At 35.8% G+C, this 18,387-nt stretch overlaps 1 protein-coding gene across 4 annotated transcripts in view; it reads left to right on the top strand.

Moving 5' to 3' along the window:
• The window catches only part of LOC128527246 (potassium voltage-gated channel subfamily KQT member 2), a 60,262-nt gene extending 43,197 nt beyond the window's left edge, over window positions 1-17,065 (top strand). Inside the window, exons 8-17 of one of the 4 annotated variants that reach the window (XM_053499644.1) lie at window positions 1,038-1,132; window positions 3,793-3,861; window positions 3,976-4,005; window positions 4,315-4,538; window positions 5,532-5,579; window positions 9,091-9,199; window positions 11,974-12,105; window positions 13,001-13,096; window positions 14,527-14,650; window positions 15,022-17,065. In XM_053499644.1, coding sequence (XP_053355619.1) covers window positions 1,038-1,132; window positions 3,793-3,861; window positions 3,976-4,005; window positions 4,315-4,538; window positions 5,532-5,579; window positions 9,091-9,199; window positions 11,974-12,105; window positions 13,001-13,096; window positions 14,527-14,650; window positions 15,022-15,747 — 1,653 coding nt within the window. In that variant the 3' untranslated portion in view covers window positions 15,748-17,065. The remainder of the gene's footprint in view (window positions 1-1,037; window positions 1,133-3,792; window positions 3,862-3,975; window positions 4,006-4,314; window positions 4,539-5,531; window positions 5,580-9,090; window positions 9,200-11,973; window positions 12,106-13,000; window positions 13,097-14,526; window positions 14,651-15,021) is intronic. The other 3 variants (XM_053499641.1, XM_053499643.1, XM_053499642.1) reach the window with 3 other exon arrangements.
• Window positions 17,066-18,387: the final 1,322 nt, after the last annotated feature.

Raw genomic sequence — 18,387 nt, 5'->3', positions numbered from 1 at the left:
TATGTGTCAGCAGTATGTGGCAGTTTAAATCTTCCGAGACAAAACCAGGAGAGAATTACTTCAGTTTTTCTCTATGGGAATAAAGATAAATCAATCATCCAGCCCTATGGGCTGCATTCCAGGTTCAACAGTGTAATTTACATTATTGCTTGCCTCCTAATTCCTGTGGAGACCCAAACCGCTGTCAATCACTTTACAGATGATTACAGAAGCTGTCACTGTTCAAGGCTAATTGAAGTTACAGCTTCTCATCATTGATAACATCATTTGCTTGATCGATATTTCACTGAGTGGTTGTCTGGTATAAGTGGTTAAAGTTACCAACAAAAAGGTTTCTTGTAAAAATGGTGACTGTAAGCAGTGATAATCACCTGGTTCAATAAATTCAAGGAATTTGTTACCAGGTCAGATTTTATATAAGATGCTTATGATGATGACCTTTGTATATTTGTTAATCACTGATACCAATAATATATAATGTGCTTTCCCCCTAATGTATGACCACCCTTCATGTTAATATTTTGGTGTTATTTGTCAAATAAACAGTAAAAATTGTCTGTTATATTAATTTTTTTTTACAGAAAATTTTTATCTGAAATATTTTGATCACACATTCTTAGAATACTCAGCTCAAATTTGTGCATATGCATAATAATTTTACAAATATTTTGCAGTTTTTTTTATTATTACTTTTTCTTTTTAGACTAGCCAGCATGATAGCGCTTTGTAAACTAATTACAAAAATATTGGAATTTCTTTAAAAACTTAGAAAAGCAGAGGATTTACTTAAACATCTTTCGTGTGATGTCTGAGTGTCAACATCATTCTCACTTTGAATTTTCCTATTCATTTTTCTAATTTATTTTCCAGTTATTGTTATAAAACTACCTAAAACTGTAGCATATATTTTATTTCATTCACATTTTGTATTACAGTACTTGATCTACTGTATATAATATAAACTGACATCTCTTAATAACATGAGGAAGCACTGTGCTTGTGCTAGTTATGTGCTTCTGTCTGATATGACGTTTCAGGCAGCCTGGAGAGTGTATGCTACCAATCTCTCTCGCACGGACCTGCAGTCAACCTGGGACTACTATGAGAGAACTGTGTCAGTCCCTATGTACAGGTATGAGGCTTGATAGAATGTCACTCTGCCTTTCTCAGAAGTCTTGTAATATTTGTTGCTGTTCTCTCCAGAATCTCAGTGGCACTTCGTCTACAATAGTCACACACTTGATCACAAACCCAACACCCCCCACCCCCACCCCAAATGCACCCCATCTCTGTCCTGGTTTAATTCTCATTATATTTCTTCTTTGTGTCACATGAGAACAATGCGCTAGCTGCATTGATCCAGACTGTGACCTTATTTTGGAGGTGGTTGGTTTGAAGGGAAGAAACGCTACCATAGATTCCCATTGCTGCTATAAAAGCAGATTTTGTTACATAAGAGAATGAAGGTTTGGGGTATACGTACCTAAAAATGTGTGAGACTAAGGACCTTTATAGCTTCAACACAGCGATCATCAATCTTATCAGCAAAGGCCAGTGTGGCTTCCAAACACTTTACAGTTGATTGGAATCCAAGATTCACAGATTAGGTGGAATAAAGTGTGGCACTGTCTTGGTTGAAATGAAAGCTTGCAGCCACACTAGCCCCTAGTGGATACAATTGAAAAGAAAAAAAAACATCTTTAATGGGTTGATCATGAGTAGAAGTTCTCAAGTAGAAGACTTTATAAATTACTGAAGACATCTACCACAGCAAATATCATTATTATTTTGTCAGTCCTGACTTTCTTCAGTCCTTTAGTCATCTATTCCTTTTACTAAAATGCTTTTACTGTAAATCATTCATTTTAAAAGTCAATCTGTGAACTGGATTTATTTATTGGAAAGTATAAAGGTCAGCAGTAAACCTAATGTTCAAATGGCTAATAAGTACTGCATGCAAAAGTTTTTTAAAATACAATTAGAACCCAAATACCTTGTATATTACTTGTACTTTTTTGATCCCACTTGTAATTTTTAATCAGTTTCAATTAAATTTGCGAATTCATAAGAACCACTGATTGGACATTATTGCAACGATTACTCTTCAGTATTCACAATTCAAAGCAATTATGATTCATTTGCAAAATAAGTGCCAAATCAGTGAATGCTAGCAAATGTCTCCTTACCTTAAAATATTTACTATCCACATCTTAATCTTAAAGATATGGTCTTGATAACTCATCCATTTTGTTTCATCCAAATAAAGTTACTAGCATGTAAAATATTGTTCGTCTTTTAAAAAAATTACAACAAAGGTTAAAAAGCTGCTTTCACTTTTGGGATAAAAACCCATGTGGAGCCCATTATAGGTTATTTAAGTTTTCCGGAGTCCAGTGAATGTATTAAGTATTGAGCACACTCCTACAGTATTTTATTTGTACTTTTTCATGAATATCTTTTAGGTAGAATGGTGAAAAATTGTGTGATTTGCTTGTGTCATCAATTAAAATGACTGATGTTTAATTAAAACAATGCACCTAATAGGAATCTATTCTTTTATACTGTAAATGTGTAAAATCCATTTTAATATTACTAGTATCATAGCATTTTAGACAGTGCTACTTTTACTTTTGGGTATGACATTTTCACAGAAGAAAAAACATTTCAAATAGGGTGACTGTTAACCATATATCATTTGGGAACACCTTTATTTTTTACCCTAACTGATGCAGTGATTCTTATATCTTTAACCAAGTTATTGGCATTAAGCGAAGAAAACAACTAAAAAAATTAATGGAATTGCGTTACGAATTGTCCGAGACATTATTGTAGCCTGAAAGGGTACCTAAACTATCACTTAACCACTTCATTGTAGAAGTATGGTTGGAGAAAATGGCTATGTTTAGAGATCACTTAAAACTGAGTGAAATTGCAATCTAGTGGAAATGACAGCTATTTTTAATAGTGAAAGTAAAATGTAAAACATCCAAGATGTAAAACACGTTCCGAATTGGGACTAAACAGTTAAGTGTTCACTTGTTAGTTAGAATAATCTGAAAAAAAAATTATTTGCCAGAGAGCATAAACATGGACTTTGGAGCGATGAAAAAGGTCTTGTGTTTCAAAGAGTCCCAGTTTACCCTATCATCAATAGATTTCTTTCCTGATGGCAGAGGCATATTCCAGGACAACAATTGCAAGATTCATTAGGCATAAATTGTGAAAGAGTTGTGAATGTTGTTAACATTTTTCCTAATACTTTCATCTTTTCCACTGTATGACCTTTCAGACTGCCACTGCATACTGCTGGCAGTAACTCACACCTCCAGCTTTCTGTTGTACAAATTTATATGCACTACACATATAACTCTTACATGCCCCACAATTTCTCAGCTCATTTTTACTATTCAGCATAAATCGTTAACACATCAAGTTTGTTTCCTTCCTGCTTTTAAAAATATACCTTGAAGCACACCATGGAGTTATGGTTTTCCATCTCCTGCCACTGCATACTAGGTTGTGGCAGACTGCAAACATGGCAGCAGTACAATGCAAAACATAGACCTAATATTCTGGATTCTAAGCTTTAAAATGTAACTGATTTTAAAAACATTGGAAACTACTTATTTATTCATTTAAATAGAATTTTAAGTGCTCTTTAAACCAGTGTTTGGTGCACAGTTGTTTTACATTACTGTTCCTACGAATATGCCTTAGTGCCACGGGATATGGCGCACACATTAACTGTTTTCTTTGCCTAAAAGATTTATTTAATTTAATTTTTTTTTTAAGACTGATTCCTCCGCTTAACCAGCTTGATCTGCTCAGAAACCTGAAGAGCAAATCTGGCCTTTCTTTTAGGTAAGATAATGGTTTATAATTTTAAATTTGTCTCATTATCACATAATTTTAAAATAGAAAGTTTTATCTCTGTTTGGTTCTGGATAACCTTTCAGTATATGTTTTCTCACACAGGAAGGAAGCACAACCAGAGCCATCGCCAAGGTAAATATATAAAAAAAAAACTCTAACTGATGTACATTTTAACAATGAACATATTTCTTTCTGAGTATTGTATATTTCTATTCATAGCTTATTCCAGATAAATCTCTTATTTGTCTTTACTGCTATCATGTTAGATCCTCTCATAAATTTTTTGTTTGTTGAAAAATACAATCTTTAGCCAACTGTAAAAATTTCCTCCCTGGCTGTTGTTAGACAATACAATAAAATACATGGTTTGTTTGGTAATTGAGATTTATTACAGTACTTAATATAACTGATGATATTTACATCTATAATACCTTTTTGCAGTCAGAAGGTCAGCCTGAAAGAACGAGTGTTTTCCAGCCCGAGAAGCTCGGGCACAAAGGGGAAGAGTTCACCCCAAGGCCAGCAACCACTGAGACGTTCTCCTAGTGCAGATAACATTGAAGACAGTCCTTCTAAGGTGCCCAAGAGCCTGAGCTTTGGTGACCGTAGCCGTGCTAAACAAGCATTTCGCCTCAAAGGGGCGGCTTCACGCCAAAACTCAGAAGGTGAGGAAATCTAATAAAGATGTTATCATGTATACGTGTATTTTGTTTCTAAAATTTGATGAAGTGGACATTGGAAGGTCTGTATAACTGTACGTATAATTGTGTTTGATCTTTGGGTATTTTGAGTTTATGGGGTATTATATCATATTGTATGTGGTTTGTGTGAGTGTGAAGTCATGGGTCTAGTTCCTCTGTCTCTTTTGTCATTTTAATTTTCCTTAAACTGGTTGTATTCAATCACTTTTAGTAAATGAGCATTAAACCTTCTTTTTATTTTAGGGAAATTGAATTGAATTGTGAATTGAAGTTACCTAAATTGACTGAATAGATAGTAAACCTATAAGTAAAAACATCAGGATTCTTGTTCTTTTTCCCTTGAGTTTTTGCATGAAATACTTACCCAGTGATTTTGTTTCTTCTGAACTTCTGTGTGTTTTTTTTTTTGTTTGTTTGTTTTTGTGATTTTCCTACTGGTTTTTGGTGTAATGTGGTGTAGCTTTTTTGTGCGTTCTGTGTGGTAATGAATATATACTTTTAAAAGTTAAGTGGAAGCACAGAAACTCTGGAACTGGAAATGAAACTAATTAAGCATAGTTCCTGCTTAACTGATCTTTATCATGTAATTAATGTTGCATCAAAATTATAGCTATTGTGGCAACACCAGAGTTTGTGTGTTACTGCCATATTTTTGAAAAAATGCTTTGAAGTTTGCTCTCTGGTCACACTTTTTACAATGTGCAGTTCTGAAAATCCCCAAAATGGCATTTTAATATGTACAGGGTATAAAAATCCAAGTATTAATAAACATTTAAAGCAGATTTACCTAATTCCACTAATTCTTAGTAAAAACATACTAATATGGGCTCTGATAAAAGCACATTGTATAAAGTATAGACTTGTAATTCATTGAGCTGATTTTCCCCCATTGCTTTTTAATGAATATGGATCCTGATGCTGTCCTTTTCATTTCTCTGTTCGATGCCGATGCTAAAGTGCTGATTGAGATGCAGGCAGAAGATTTGAGGCAGAAGAGCTCTCCAGGTCAGGCAAACCAGATGGGTCTGGGCTCTGTACAACTTCTACCCTTTAAAACAACACTATTCAAAATCAAACTAGCTTTAATTACATCTTTAATATTTATTTTTTAATTAAGATTTTTTTTTTTTACTGTAACTTTATCTTTTTAAAAACTAAAATGCATATGCTGAGCAAAAAGACAAGCGTATGATACTTTGTAGATGTGCAAAACTGGAAATTACTGTACAGTATATATTGTGTCTCTTTGTTTAACTTGGTAAGATGTAAAAATTGTTGCTCTGGTGCAATGGTTCTAGGTCCACAATTTTCAAGGTTCTAAAATTGTATCTTGATGCAGCGTGTATTAAGTACTTTAATTTTGAAAAGTTCATAGAGTAATGGACTGGTTTTTGCTCTTGGTGTTCTTTCCACAAAGAAACACTTGCATTCTGTCCTTTTGTTTAAAGGTTTAGATTTCTATTTTTAATATATATTTTTTATTTTATTTTACCGTATATTTTCTTTTGTGTTTGATTAATTTGTAAATAAGTTTGGAAAATAATCCATAAATAGAATACACTTTATATAATATAATATAATATAATATAATATAATATAATATAATATAATATAATATAATATAATATAATATAATATAATATAATATAATATATGAGGGTTGTTCAAGTCAAAACCGTACTTTTGATTGTGCAGAATACAGAACTAGAAAATACTAGCTTAGTTTTCTTTATTGGATACTTCATGTTTGAAACACTGGCCTTCCAGGAACTCTTTTAATGGCCTAAGCATGTGGAAGTGTAGCGAGATCAGGACTGCAATGGAGATGTGGCAATGACTCCCAGCTGAGTTCCTGTAATGTGCAGGTGATGTTAATGAATGATTGTGTGTACGGCTCCCTCAGACAGATGTGTCTCTTCCGCAAGTTGGCAACAAGTTATCCATTTATTTTTAGGAATGACCAAAGTGGTCTCCAAGCCATACGGCCTTGTGTAAAACATTTGCAATGTTTCAAATGTTTAACTACAGCTAGTGGTCTTATCACCATACTGTGCTTAAATTCTACTGTAAATGTCAAATAGTTTCATGCTTTCATTCATGAGAAAATTTAAAGTCCCAGTTTAACTTGAACACCCCTCATAATATAATGTAATAAAATAGAATATACAACAATATATAAATTCATCTATGTTCCTTAATATACAGTATTTACTAACTAATTTGATCCTTAAAATTGAAGCATATTTTATGTGCTTTTAAATCTGATGGGGAGGTTAAATAAGTTTTTACCTTTAGTACGTATTGAAGCAATGCTTTGATCATTTTTAATCAGGATCATCAAATTTCCCATTATAACAAATGGTTTGATAATAATATCTTAGCTAATGTCTCCTACCAGAGTGATGCATACAGTACACACACTTACTTACAGTACCTTACGTAATTAATGGCAGTATTAATGAAACATTGAATCATGTATGTCTTGCTTTTGTTTTAAAATCTACATTCTAAGGCAATACAGCACTTCGGAAATCAACCATATTTTTAATAAAGGGAATAAGTTGAGGAGCAATTCTCTCTTAGTTAATTGCTAATGTGCAAACATCATTAATCTGTGTTTAAAAGTTTTTCTTTTGTTTTTCATAATATCTAGTTTTGCTTAAAATATAGCAAATCCTCATCATATTATTCTGTCTAAATTCTAAAAGTCCTGAAATCATATATGTAATAAGTTTTATGCACAATTAGGTAACAAATAGCAAAATAATCTTCATATCTTTAAGTTCATGGGACTGCTCATCATGTCTTCATGAATGGCAATATTCTTCTCCTGGTATGTAAATGTTTTTTTTTTTTTTTTTTAATATATATGTATATATTTATTCTTATTCTTTTACTCCCATCTTTGGGTGCACGTACATTAAATTTAATTTCACCTTCCTCAACACTGGTCTTGTGATACCCCCTGTATTCAAATTTGTAATGTTTTTTTAACATCATGTGCTCTAACATACACACTCCATCTCATTGGATTAAGAAGATTAGTTGAAGTGAGTCTGTTATAGCAAAAAAAAAAAAAACATTATAATGCACATGAGAATCAGAGGTGGGACCCTTTTCTACAGTATAAGGCAAGACCAGCCCTGCATTTAATCTTAAATCTTATGCTTATAAAAAAAAATTCTTCTTTTTAAAAAAAAAATCCCTCAGTGTTCTTTGTTGTTTTATTTCTTTTCAAGCTCTTTAGCCATTCGATTTAAAATGGCCTTATCATATGATTTCTTGGCAGCCACATTTTAACCAATATATTGTCATCTTTTTTCCCAATGTTTGCAGCAATTGAAGGGTTGATCAGTAAGACAATAATCACATGATTGTGGCCACTATAGCAAGCTTTTTTTTCCTGAATCCTAGAAACAGGACAAACAACCAGGGTGCATGTTTCAGTTCTTGAGCCATTTCATGACCCATCATATCATGATTCTAAATTAACAGCCTCAGCCTCAGCCAACTGGCAATGCTGTGCTGTTACCTGCATGTGAGAAAAGCTGATTAGTTTCTGAAGCCCCTGCAACCTCCTCACTTGATGGGGCCTTCCAGCTGGTATCACAGAGCACTGTAGCAACCCAATAGTTGTCCAAAATATATTGTAGCCCTTCATAAGTCACCTGAGAGGTTGGGGTTGAACAGTTTTTATTCAGCTCTGTGATTTAGCTGGTATAGAAAGCACAAATATTTCTACTCTAATGATTACTCTAATGCCAGATGAACTATGGAGACAAATGGGACAAAAGTTGCCAAAACTGTAACCTAGAATTGCTGCACCAGCATGATAAACAACCAGGAGGTATTTTAAAATATAATCGATTTAAAAAATATTAATGACACCTTCACTCAAATAGAAATGTTTAGAAAATATAACTTCATTAAAAGGGGAATCATATTTATTGCACGTAAGCTAAAACAGTTCAGTCAAATACATTATTAAATACTTTTACTTACTAGTAACTTTAAAAGCATAAGCACTTTTTACTCTGGTTCTGTGCTTTATAATTCCCCTTAATTGAAACAATGGCGTTTGACTCACAGGTTCTCCTAAACATGAAATATCACAGAGGACTGAACCTTTTTTTTTTGCACAGTCACCGTAATTAAAGCTCTTATAGAGGTGTTTAGCTCTAATTTCCTCTTTGCTGTATTTGCTGGCTCATGCTCTTCTGGGCTACAGTAGTTTTTATTGAAGTCTAATTTCTAAATCCTGCCTGTCCCTTCCCTCTCCTTGTGCATCAGACTGCTGTGATTTCACATTTTCAATGAGATGAGCTCACATTGCCCGTTAACCTGCCCTGACCTAACCTGGTATTCAACGGCACACTGTCCTACTGAGCTGTGCAAGTTAATGGCTGTGGCTGGTCTCTGCTTGGTGCCATCCCAGAAAAAAAAATTAAACAAGGAAGATTTAGGGGTTTGTTAACTAATACTGGAGTACCCTGTTTTCATATTGTCTTTTCTGTAGAAGCCAGCCTTCCTGGAGAAGACATTGTTGATGACAATAAGAGCTGCCATTGTGAGTTTGTTCCACAAGATTTAACACCAGGAATTAAAGTTACCATCAGGGCGGTGTGGTAAGTAACAGTGCCCAGAATCCCTACATGCAAAAAGCAGACTCAGGAAAGGAAACTTCCTGGTCATATATTTAATAATCTGAATTTAACATACACTATATGGCCAAAAGTATGTGAACAATGTTTAAGCCACACCTATTACTAACAGATGTGTACAATCAAAGACAAAGCCATGCAATTTCAATAAACAAACTTTATTGAGTTGTACTGAAGAGTTCAATGACTGTAGATGTGGCAATGTCATTGAATGCCAGCTTTTCCATAAATCAGTTTGTGATATTTCCGCCCTGATACATAATAGATAATAGTACAGTAAGTGCTATTTTTGTAAAAATTGAAGCCTAGAGCCCAGACACAAAGTGGTAGTCCATGCAACCTCACACAGCATCGCAGCTTAGTGCTGAAGCATAGGGATCACCTATCATCGGTTGTACCGCTCACTATTCAAAACTGCCTCTGGATGCAACAACATCACATATATTATGGATGTATATGAATGTATATTTGGAGCTTCATGAATGGGTTCCCATGCAGAAAATGAATGTTCGTAAAGATATGGTTTAATGAATTTGGTGTGAAGGAACCACAGTGGTTTGCACAAAGTCCAGACCACAACTCCCACTGGACACCTTGGGTGGAATTGGAATGTTGTCTGCAATACAAGCAGGCCATGAGTGCCTTAACTCACAGAGGTCCTTTTGACTGAATGAGCACAAATTCACACAAACATGCTTCAACATTATGTGAAGGCTGGTATAATCGCAGAAGAAATCTCCAACTCTGTGTTCATGCCCACTGTTCTGGAATGGGATTTCCAGTAAGCTTAAACAGTACACAGTATAGGTGTGATAACTGGATTTCCACATATATTTGGTCATACAGAGTATATTATAATTTAGAGCTTTCCATTTCATGCTATTTTTAGAGTCATTTTCATTAATAAGGATCCCTGTCACTGAAGATGCCACTTTCTATGCATTAAACAATATATCTAAGTGGCTATATCTATATCTATAGATATACTATATCTTTGTGCCTTCCGAAAATCTCAAGAAGCACATTCGTTTTATTAAAAATTTACACATTTAAGGTATTCCATCAAGCATAGAGTCACATGTCATAGGAGAGTGGGAAGAAAGACATGGTCGTGTGAGAAGACTTCAGGTGTTCTTTTAGCATTGAAGACAGACATTTTACAAGAGAATGGCCCTATAGCACCCTGGAATGGGTTCCCTGAACATTGTGACATTATCAAGCTTAAAATAAATCATATTACTTTTTATATCTCATGTGTCAACTTCAGACTATATATGTACTCAGCAAAAAAAGAAACATCCCTTTTTCAGGACTGGGTATTTCAACAATAATGTTGTAAAAATCCAAATAACTTTACAGATCTTCATTGTAAAGGGTTTAAACAATGTTTTCCATGCATGTTCAATTAACCATAATCAATTAATTAACATGCACCTGTGGAATGGTCGTTAAGACCTTAACAGTTTACAGAAAGTAGGCATTTAAGGTCACAGTTCTAAAAACACAGGACACTAAAGAGACTTGTCTACCGACTGTAAAAAACACCCAAAGAAAGATGCCCAGGGTCCCTGCTCATCTGCGTGAACGTGCATTAGGCATGCTGCAGGGAGGCATGAGGACTGCTGATGTGGTTAGGGCGATAAATTCCCATGTCCGCACTGTGAGACACCTAAGACAGTGCTACAGGGAGACAGGAAGGACAGCTGATCATCCTCACAGTGGAAGACCACGTGTAACAACACCTGCACAGGATCGGTACATCCGAATATCACACCTGCGTGACAGGTACAGGATGGCCACAACAACTGCCCGAGTCACACCAGGAACACACAATCCCTCCATCAGTGCTCAGACTGTCCCCAATAGGCAGTCCATGAGGAGGAGATGCACTGCAGTACTTCAAGCAGCTGGTGGCCACACCAGATACTGACTGGTACTTTTGATTTTGAGCCTCCCTCCATTCAGTGAAACATTTTTAGTTTATGTCTTATGGTGTTGACTCTTTTAGTGTTCATACAAATATTTACACATTAATTTTACTGAAAGTAAAAACAGTTGAAAGTCAGAGGACGTTTCTTTTTTTGCTGAGTATATAATGCTGATGTATTGACGATCTAAAATGAGGAGCATTTAAGTAAAACCAGGACCTGTAGGGAAATTTCTTGTGAACGGAGGCGTAAAACTGATTCCCATTTACAGAAGACTTCAGGCACAGTATGATGATGAGGCTGATGAGAAACTGCAGTAAATTTTTTAAGTGGTGCAAAAGTTTTAAAGAAGGCCATACATCTGGAATGACAATGCCCGGTCGAGGTGGCTCAGAGATTGTGGAAGAAATGCATCTGTCTGTCATTCACAAACACCACTTGCACATTACAGGAACTCAGCTGGGAGTTATTGCAACATCCCCCATATAGTCCTGACCTCGCTCCAAGACATTTCTTATGTTTGGGCCATTAAAGGAGTTCCTGGGATGCCAGGGATTCAGACAAGAAGCAGGCAGTCTTAGGCTTCAGTGTACCAAGGAAAACTTTCTACCTTAATTGTATCCAAGCACTAGTGAAATTCTGGGATGAGTGCATTAGTGTAGCAGGGGATTATATAAAAAAATAAAGGTAGTTTTTACTCTCATCACTGCATTCTGTTATTCCTCACAATCAAAAGTCCCAGTTTGACTTGAACACCCCTTGTATTAATTTGACATTAATATACTGTGTGCAAATTCTTTGTCTCTGCAGCATTATGCGGTTTATGGTGTCAAAGAGAAAGTTTAAGGAGAGTCTCCGGCCTTATGATGTGATGGATGTTATTGAGCAGTATTCAGCTGGACACCTAGACATGTTGGCCAGGATTAAAAATCTGCAGTCCAGGCAAGACCAGATATAAAATCTCTGTGTGCTTAGGTAGTGGTTTCTCCTTTTTGCTTTTTTTTCTGTCTTCTCCTGTTTGTCTTTGCTCTCCTGTCCTCTTCTTTCCCCCAACTAAACCTGTAAACGTACACATACACTAGTATACTTACAGTACACGGCGCACTAGTCAAAGCACTAGCTATTGTATAACATTAGACATCTTTTTTCGCATGTCCTGCTCTTTTAGAACCTTTCCTTTTTTTATTTAAAGCAATATGACATCACATTTTTCACCTGTGTATCCCATGAAGTCAAATTGGTCGAAACTGTTTCATTGTGTGTATCTAATATCATGGTCTGTACCAGTCTGTATTTTTTGTGGTGTGTTGTGTGCATAAACACTCACCCACCATGGAAGGACTCAGTGCTCATTTTGAGTGATAACCCAAAATGTATGTTAGTACAGAAGGCAAACCTGAACAAATCTCTTTGACATACAGTCTCTGAATTTAAGGGCATTCATACCGATCCCATCTACACGGAATATTGAAATATGTATGCAGTATTCTGAGTTTAGAAACTTCAATATGTGCAATTTATGAATATATTCATGCTCTTGAAGCATACTTAGGCATACTTTCAGTGTATCTACTTTTGTTTCACTGCCAAGATCACACCATCACTGCTCCAGCTAAAAGTTAGAAAACAGCCATGCAGCTGTTTACTCTGTAAAGTATGTCGGGAATATATTTTTCACTTTTTCTCCTTTTCTCTTCTCCTATTTAAATTTCCTTTTTTTCATGGTTTGGTTGTTTCCCCCCTTCCTGTGCTAATGTGCCCATGGTCCTGACGTCTGTGCTGGTCCGTGTCGCATCATCCTGCATTGTGCTGTCCTCTCCTCTATTTGCTTTGCCAGGATAGATATGATATTGGGTCCTCCGGGTCCCACCACTCCCCGCCATAAGAAGTATTCATCCAAGGGAACCAAAGAGTCGCCCCAGTTCTCACCTAGGTTAGGACGCACCAAACTGCATCTCGTGCTCGCCTTAGAGCTACATTTTAATTTTTTTGCTGCGTGTGCTGAGCGGAAAAGAAAAACAACCTGTTTTTGTTTCACATTACATGACTTGTAAAGCATTGCTTCTTGGAATGCTCAGTTAACGCAAACAAGACCTGAGCATTAGCTCTAGTGGATTGGAAGCTGAAATGTGACATGCTCAATTGACATTAACAAAACATCACAAAAGCTCCGATTTCTATGGGGTATGCATGCTCTTCATGGTCATTGAGATGGAAGATGACCTGAGCACTTATTCATACATACTTTCCTAAATGCAACTGTGCAGGGATTTAGCTAGTGGCTGCTGATAAACTCTTAATTTGCTTTACAACTTTTGTTTGTTGAGACTGAGCATGGTACATGTCCAAGTTATGATTCACACATATGTCATATACAGTAGATATCAAACTTAGAAGATTAGAGGATTCATATATCATATATACCATCACGGTAAGTATTGTATAACTAAACAAAAACAGGTTAAGCTGGTTTGCTTGCTTCGCTGTATGAAATGAATATTCTGGACCGAGCAAAATGCAGCAAAGGTGCCTATGACCAAAGTAGAATCGTAATTTCAACAGTCTTTTTTTATGCATGTTGGCATGACATATTTTTGGGGCATGCCATATAATACACAACGACCATCTATGGATGTCTGAGTATCAGGTATGTCTAGGTAAGCTTATTTTTATATTTAAAAAATCCTTTTTTTAATTGATCACTTTTCATTTTCACTTTTTTGGGGGTCTTTGAGATCATTCAAGAAACTTGAATGATATTGTAAATACAGTGTAATATTAAACGAAATATAAAGAGATATTTCAATAATAACCATAATATATTTAGAATAATGTATCGGGAAGATATAAAAAATTCAAATACAGCTTGGACAAGCCATGTTAGTTTTACTGTAGTTCATACAGCTTTAGATTTAATGGTTGTTACCTTCAATGACACCTTATTCAAATACTGTATTTCAATGCACATATACAGTAGTAGTGTATATAGTCCTTATGGTGGGCCAGGTTCTTAGTCCATTCTCTCTCTTTCTCTCTCTTTCTTAATATGGAAACACCTGTTCATATCATGTTCCACCATACTGCATGTTTTCATTCATATACATGATGTTCCAGCAGAGAGCTAGTAAATGAGTGCAGGATGTTCTTATATCTCCTGTCCCCTCCTGCTCTACTTTCCTCTTCGCATTTAACAAAATGTATTCCCTAACCCACCCCAAGTCTATATAGCTGTCTCTGCATTTTTATTTATTTTTATTTACTTTTTTATTTTTTTCTATTTATAATTAGGCTTGTACATCACATGTTGGCTTTACAAAAAATTTCTATAGTCTAGATTATGTTCCTTTCTCATTTGAATAATAGGGTTGACCAGATTGTTGGCAGAGGTGCTCCGATCACAGACAAGGATCGTCCTAAAAGCTCGACAGAAGCTGAAATTGCAGAGGACCCAAGCATGATGGGACGGCTTCTGAAAGTAGAGAAACAGGTCATTAAACATTATTAGTTAACCTGCTAGTTTGACATTCATATATTAACCATTTTATTTTTTTTTTTAATATAGCATCTGCATATTTTAATGTTTTAGCTTTATATAATAAAGTACAAGTTACGTTAACTCCAGCAAACTTCTATTCTTGCTTTATAATCTTTAAACCTCTTTGAAAAGATGTAAACATATACCTGCCAATATAGTTGTCAATTAAAACATTAACCATTAAACCAGTGGATCCAACTACCCAACTTTATAAACTGCAATGGTGGTATGAGCTGTACGAACTGTCTGCTCATTAATAAAAAAAATAATAAACCAGCTGTAAGACTGAAATGTGATCACTCATAATCTCTGCTCTTGAACAGGTGATGTCAATGGAAAGGAAACTTGATTTCTTGGTGAATGTTTATATCCAGCGAATGGGAATCCCACAATCTGAGACAGACGCCTACTTTGGTTCTAAGGAGCCTGACCCAGCCCCACCGTACCATAGCCCGATCGAGCATATGGAGAAGTCTGGTTCTATTACCAAGATCATCCGTTCCAACAGCTCAACTGGCCAGAAGAATCTTGATGCTCCTCCATCTGCATGTATCAACCAGAACAACTGCCCTCCATCCACCTCATGGCAACCCCATGCCATTCCTGGACCCCCTCAGTGCTGCCGAGGCACCTCCCCAGTAGCTGACACCTCCTTGGTTAGAATCCCGCCCCCACCCACTCATGAGCGATCCTCCAGTGGCCATAATGGCTCCAACCGAGGCTCCCGATGCAGTGCTGTGGAGGAGGTGAAGCCTGGAGCTCTGTCTCAGCAGCAGGCTGGTGCTGAGAGTGACACCTCCATTTCCATTCCCTCTGTGGATCACGAGGAGCTAGAACGCTCCTTCAGTGGCTTCAGTATCTCACAGTCTAAAGAGAACCTAGACTTCCTTAACAACCAATACTTCAGCGGAGTGACACGCTGCTCCAAAGTGAGGCCCTACATCGCAGAGGGTGAGTCCGATACAGACTCCGAGCTTTGTGCCCCTTCACCTCATTCTGCCACTGGGGAAGGAGCATACAGTGACAGGGGCTGGTCCGGGCCCAAGTAAAACTGAAAAAGAGCTTTCAAAGTGGGATTTTCTGTAAGGGGGTGGTAATCTCTGAAACCAAACGCAGGCCACATGTGGCAAGAAGCTGTATTTGTAAACACATGGCTACTTCCTACAGATGCTTCAGCTTCAAATTCCATGGCAGAACCTGGTAGTAATGCCAACCACCTGAATATGGAGCTTTCTGGTATTTAAGAATTTCCTTGACAGGTGGAACTTGTGGCTGTTACCTTTAAAGGTGTCATTCTTCTTTCAAGAGACAAGCATCTGCTGCTCAGTCGTTGTGCGCCTTTCCTAAAATTAAAAAAAAATTGAGACAAGAAAAACGCACAGAAAAAGATGAGTCAGCTGAAAAAAAATGCCATAGTTTCATCTCCATCTTATGTCACATTGACCCTCATTTCTCCAAGCATTCAGGTTCTCTAGTCACATGATCTTGTTATCTGAGACAGATAACGAGATGGTTTCTTGTTATCAACATTAGCCCACTGATGCACTTCACAATGTACACTGCTTAAAAATTGTCCAAAATTGTTATTCAATATCATCCTTCATACCAAAATAATTTTTTTAGGAAAACTGTACTCCTATAGAAGAAACCAGAAATTTACTTATATTTAAAAGGTAAAATATTTCAATGTAACACCTTTTTAAGTAATTTGGTTTTAAAAATTTGCATGAGTTTAGAATATTTATACAGTTTATTTTATACAAACCTATGGCTCAAAAAGGGGAAAAAAGCTTAATATTTTATGCAGAAGCTTGGTTCTTTTGATGAAGAGAACTGCTAAAGCTATCAATAAATATAATGTATATGAACTATTACCATAAATATAAACACATTTAACAAATCAAATGGTATAGATGCATAGATCATGTGTAATTGTCACACCAAAAAGCGTTTTCAGAAATATATTTTAAGCAAACATTTTTTTTTCAAAGATTGACAGTTCATCCATTGCATTACTGTGTTTTCCAAGAACATGAACACCTTCTAATATAATGTTACGCACAGCTATTTGGTCCATTCGAAGATGTAATTTTTACTGATCGTTTGTTGGCACGGTCAATTTTTCGTAAAAAAAAAAAACGGTTGAGAAATCATCTATTCTCTTATTGTGATATTGCACAGTTCTGAACACACATGTACTTACCACACGAGTGCACCAGCCACATTCACATATCTTTGCATCTTTTTGCCTTTTTTCACATTAATTGCAACCAACACAAAATCTTTTCACTGTAACACAAAATATACTTCTGGGCATGCAGATATACAGGTCAACATTCTTAGAGGTAGATATGGGTCACAGGGCAAAAATAATAATAATAATTATATATATATAATTATTAGCTTATGATATTAATATCATAAGCTTTATCTACTTTTGACACCAGTGATTTTTGTTTACAAACGCTATAACCAATTTCACTTTTTTACAAAATATGAACTGCTTCAGTGCTTGAGAGGTCACTTTATAATACACCCCCCTAATCACAGGAGAATGTGTATGGAATATTATAATATTATAAGAGTAACAACTGGAATCCGATTTTGAAAATATAGCTAATTCTGAAATTTACTGTGTAACTGGACCTCAATCTGAACACCTTTTTAATAGGGTGCACACGTTGGTTGTGTAAAGGTTGTGTAAATGTGCACCTGTTGTATGAAAAGGTCCCATGTCTTATCCACACCACATACACACTGTTCAGCCCTGTGTTACAGCCCTCAAGTGCACAATTCCACAAAGTGCATCTTTAAAGAGAACTGGCTTAGTTTACATCATTTTTGTCTTCCATGCAGCTTTGTCTTACTTTATCCAGAATAGGCATGTTCTGTTAGAAACACTAAGCCATCATCTCCACAGCTTTGTTAAAGGGGGTAGAAGTGTAATCATGCTCAAAACTCATTTCTGAAGAGGTAAGTATGATGATAAAGTCACAAATTAGATTAGGATAAAGCATGCTAAAAAAAATCTTCAGGTTGAACTTTGCTAGTCTAATATAAGGTGGGTGAGGAACCAATATGCAGGCCTTAACTTACATATTGTGTATGAAATTCTACAGACATTTCTCATGTGTCCATTTTCTGTCCAGGTCCAGAAAATGTGATAGAAGTGTAATTAATTTACAAAGCTCAAAAGCTCTTTTAAGCACACACACAGTTCTTTAAAAAAAAAAAAAAAAGTGTTGTGGTGTATTATACACCAGAAATATTGGTCATGGTCATTGATTTGTGTTTTTATTGCTCACAGCTGCCTTGCTTGGTTAAAAAAATAAATAAATAAAGACATTATTTTTTTTTTCCCCAAAGAATATTGTGTATTTTGCTAAATTTACCTTTGGTGTTTTGTCCACATTTTCTGTAATGTATAAGTCTCTTCTTGCTGCAACTCTGTTTTAAACACACATCGTGATTGTGAATGTATTATTGACTGCTATCTCACTTACACGCACCCACAACACACACACACACACACACACACACACACAAAGACATAGGCACTGGTAAATGTAGACAACCATAATTCATAATGTAAATGGATTGCAGTTGATTTGTATATATTATATTTTTGGCTCACACTAATTTGTAAGGCATTTGCTATATGTTTAGGTACATCATTCCTAAATATATGC

Source organism: Clarias gariepinus, chromosome 6, assembly GCF_024256425.1.
Source record: "Clarias gariepinus isolate MV-2021 ecotype Netherlands chromosome 6, CGAR_prim_01v2, whole genome shotgun sequence".
NCBI lineage: Eukaryota > Metazoa > Chordata > Actinopteri > Siluriformes > Clariidae > Clarias > Clarias gariepinus.
Note: the sequence above shows the minus strand (reverse complement) of the source record. Positions and strands in the feature narration are given on the sequence as shown.